This window comes from Dunckerocampus dactyliophorus, chromosome 8 (genome assembly GCF_027744805.1).
Source record: "Dunckerocampus dactyliophorus isolate RoL2022-P2 chromosome 8, RoL_Ddac_1.1, whole genome shotgun sequence".
In the NCBI taxonomy this organism is placed as follows: Eukaryota; Metazoa; Chordata; class Actinopteri; order Syngnathiformes; family Syngnathidae; genus Dunckerocampus; species Dunckerocampus dactyliophorus.
Window position 1 is genome coordinate 4,223,346 of NC_072826.1, and position 4,529 is coordinate 4,227,874.

At 44.5% G+C, this 4,529-nt stretch overlaps 1 protein-coding gene across 1 annotated transcript; it reads left to right on the top strand.

Moving 5' to 3' along the window:
* The first annotated feature begins 462 nt into the window (after positions 1-462).
* Positions 463-3,182, top strand: inka1b (inka box actin regulator 1b). The gene is made up of 2 exons (XM_054784857.1): positions 463-970; positions 2,184-3,182. The coding sequence occupies exons 1-2, from the start codon at positions 968-970 to the stop codon at positions 3,093-3,095; spliced, it is 915 nt and encodes a 304-aa protein (XP_054640832.1). The 5' UTR covers positions 463-967; the 3' UTR covers positions 3,096-3,182.
* Positions 3,183-4,529: the final 1,347 nt, after the last annotated feature.

Consider the following 4,529-nt stretch of genomic DNA (forward strand, 5'->3'; position numbering starts at 1 on the left):
GGGAATAAAACCAATGTAGTGTAGACCTGCACTGTATCATACCGACAGCTGTTTATACTTTGGAAATATATTCATATTTTGGCACGTATTAGAAACATCTAATGATACATTTGGGATAAAACGGGACTTGCTTTAACGTTGCCGGCTTAGTAGGAGGAGTTCATCAGCTGTAGAGGCTTGAATGCAAGAGAAGACAAGGTGCTGCTTCATCTTCGTTGTTGCAAATGAAGTAAGAAGTTGCCAGACGGCTTGTATGCGTGTCGAAACGGCCACCAAAGCCAAAAGAATAGAAAATGGAGCATTTGACGCATTTCAACACGACACAAAAGCCTCAAGGAAAAGGTGTGAAAAGGTTTGTATTCAGCCAAGTATGCTAATCTTGAAGTCATGACTAGAACTAACCACCAGGTGGCGCCTTTGTGCTTGTAATGCAAAGCCAGCTAGACTTTCACCAATGTGGATTATATTACGAAAAACAAAGTCATTGTTTTCTTTCAGTGTGAGTCCTTTATCAAGTTTTACGTACTGTGTGGCTATTTTTTCGAACCAGATGATCAACTTCTTAAAATGTTGAATTAGCGTGTAATATTGTAAATGAGAAATGTTTATCGAGCAAAATAGTATAATAAATAACACGTAATTTATTTTTACATTATTTTTTTTACAACGGATTTCATCGCTTCATCTTAATTTTTGACTCGTTTTACAGTGGGTCTCGTAGAGGCGGGGCTTTGGTTTAAGGCGCCTGGCTATTGGTTGAGAGTTTTGCCAGCACGGCGCTGATTGGCTCAGACCAAATACTGATTTCTTCAAAGAGGGCTGTCAGTCCTCATGTGGAGCAAAACGGAGCAGTATCGCAACCAAGCTACTGTTTGAAAAATGCTGGGGATGGTCATTATTTCTCTTCATTTTTGCTTTTAGAACACACAACAAGGAGTTTTAGCGTTAGTGCAGAGACTGCCAAGCAATGGTAAGTTGCTTTTAAACTCTTTTTGCATGCTCCTGCAGCTACACAACACACACACACACACACACACACACTAGGTGATAAGACTAGAAGACAAGAAGAGTGTACATGTGCACGAGTCAATATTGTGTTGTGTTTTGGCGGTGAAGGAGAACAGGACCTTTTTACATGGTGGAGCAATGGGGGGTGAGGAGGGGGTCCCAAATGGTTCACAAAGCCGCACAGCTGTGACAACATCACAACATCTCTGGAACTGTTTAAGTTGCTATTTTTTTTATTTATTTACTTATTATGTATATTTTATTTTAATTTTGATGTTATTTATATTAGATTGCTACTATAACTTGCATTAGCTGTTGTTAGTACATGGTTCTGAAACTGGGGCGTGAGTACCACGGGTGGTACGCAGGCGCCATCTACTGCAGGGGTGTCCAAAGTGCGGCCCCAGGGACCAGTTGCGACCGCAGCTAATTTTTTTTACTGGCCTGCTACACATTGTAGGGATAAAATTGAACTACAAAAAACAGCTGCAAAAATGGGCAAAATAGATTGAAATGGCACGAATGTTATTTTATTTCAAAATAAAAAAAATATATAAAAATAAAGATATTTTATATAATTTTCTATACTTTTATATAAATATTATATATATATTTGCTTTTATTATACAAATAACATTATATATAACATTATATATAAGTGGCCCCTTGCATCCTTTCATGTGGCCCTTGATGGGAAAAGGTTGGACACCCCTGACATAGTGGTACACAGGAACATCAGAGATGACCCCCTTTGTCTCGGTGTCTCGTACACCACAAGCCAATTACGGGTTCTGGTTAGGATAGGGCATCCCTAACACTAACCCTACCTGACGTTGCAACGTGTGTTGCGTTCAAGTGCACTGGTATAATAGTGGACATCCTGTAAGAGAGGATACCATCCGTGTGTCCCCGCTCCATCCAAAGGAAGCAGAGAGAGTTTGTCCCGTGTAAAATGTGCGTCCTGCGCTCTGACTGCTGCTCCAAAGCGCTGACGGTGTCCAATAAAAAGCAGCCGCTCTGAGGTTAGTCAGGAATGTTTTTGCTCACAGAGTCCGGTGATCTCAGCCGGGAGGAATCCTATTGGCTCAGAATCAACACGAGTCCAGTCAGGACATGAAGGGATGTGTTTGCTGCGGACTTCATCTGTGTGTGTTTGTCTCTCCGTCTCTCTCTAGCTGTGTTTGGGACACTCCAGCGACTGCTTCCACGTGATGCGGTCCCTGCAGGACCTGAAGCAGGCGAGCAGGCCCAGGCCGCTGAGCGAGCCGTGCGTCCGCTCCTCCTTCGCCGTCACGCGCCTCTGCAAGCAGCGGACCCTGCAGCAGGAGCGACTGTCTGGTCAACGCGTGTCCGAGGCCAGCGAGGCCAGCACGTACGACTCGGCCTGCTGTCTGGCCAACCCTCTTGAAGAAGAAGACGGGGAGGAAGACCACGAGCGATTGGCTCAAGGCTCCCCCAGCAGCGTGGACTTTGACTCCGGCTACTCGGAGGCCTCCTGGCAGGATGAAGGAGTGGTTCTGAGACGGACAAGAAACGTCAGGGTGTCCTCCTCCGCTTGCCTCCGCACAAACACGGGACCTTCAGGTCGGGTGCGACCAAAATCCACTTCTGACGCTTGCTTGGAGCGCTGGACTTCCTTTGAGGCCAGCGAGCCAGAGGACTGGACAACGTCCTTACTGAGCCGCAGCAGGAACAGGCAGCCTCTGGTTCTAGGGGACAACAGCTTTGCGGACCTCATCAAGAACTGGATGGACCTCCCAGAGTGTCCGGAGCAAGCAGAACTAAAGCCCAGTGCTGGGCGACGTCTGGCCAAAGACATTTTACTCAACATGAGGCGGAGACTGGCAGGGATGTCCAAAAGTGTGGAGATGAGGCAGAGGACAGCAGAGTCCGCTGGGGACGGACGGACTGCTGAGACCCCCAAGCGCATGTCCTGCCCTGTGGGACTCCAAAGTGTCAAACCTTTTTTCCACCAGTCCCACACGGGCCTTCATGCACTCGACTCAGACTTCCACCACTTCACCGCCCTCATGAAGACGGGCAGTCGACAGCCCATAATATGCAACGACATTATTGGTTACATCTGACTCAGTAAACCTTTCATATTTAAGGGATTCACCTTTTGTACAAATGCAGCAGAGACAATCCTTTTTTTTACCCAAAAAGTCAATAAAAACACTCACAAATCTTTAAAAATCTGCTTTTTCTTGTCCCAATATGAATGCTTAGCTGGAAACCCTAACTCAGTTACCAACCCTAACCCTTAAAACAATAACCCTACTTACAAACCTTAACTTAAAACCGTAGCCCTGGTTACCAGCCCTAACCCTAACTTAAAACCCAAACCCCAACTTCAAACCCAAACCGTAGTTACCAAACCTAATTAAAACCCAAACCCTAGTTACAAGCCCGAACTTCAAACCCGAACCCTACTTACAATCCCTAACCCTAATTAAAACTTGAATCCTAGTTAAAACCCAAACTGTAGTTACCAACCCTAACCCCAATTAAAACCCGAACCATAGTTACCAACCCTAACTCTAACTTAAAACCTGAACCGTAGTTACCAACCCTAACTTAAACCTGAATCATAGTTACCAACCCTAACTCTAACTTAAAACTCTAAGCCTAGTTACAAGCCCTTACCCTAACTTGACACCCGAACTGTACCAGCTGTTACCAACTCTAAGCCTAGTTACAAACCCTAAACCTAACTGAAAACCTCCACTACCACAGGTGGCGCTGTGGTCCCTTTCAGCCTCTTAGTTCTGGTCCTTCTTGTGCTTAGCTGAGTCGTACAAAGTCCTTGGGACTTACTGCTCTACCTGCTTCTTGTGTCCGACTTCGTGCTTCAAACATCTGAGTGCATCTGCAGCAAAGTGGAGACTATGGAGTGTAAAAGTTTATAGTCCACACTTCACGTCTGTGTTCTTTTTAGTAGAGCCTCCAAACTACGCTGGTTGACTTTCAGATTGTTCTGACATTAAAAACATCCAAAAGCTTTTATAGAGAGAAATATACTAGACAGGCAAACCAGTAGGAAGGGGAAGTAAGAAACAGGAAGTTACAAACATAAAACCACAAAAGGTTGCGTCATCTCCAACGAGCTTGGCTCTATATCAGTGGTCCACAACCTTTTTTGACCCACAGACCGGCTTGTTTTCCCAAAAAAATCTCCCGCGGACCAGGGAGGAGTTCGTACATTAGAGCGATGTAATTTATCTTATTTATTATGTATTGTGTAAAACTAATACATGAACATCATCACATTAAAAGCACAAAATGACTGCAGCCACCCACCATCCACCAAGTTTGTTTTCCAGAGAGATGATTACATCGCTGTTTGACGTGTGTGGTTAAAGGCAGTGTGCTAGCATGAATTAACTTGAGACAAATATACACATTAGCACTCAATAAGGTCATCAAAACTTACCTTTATGCATTCCCACATAGTATCAGCATTTGAGACGAAATATGAGGTGAAAGAAAAACGGTAAAAATACAGTAGTAGTCTATCTGTG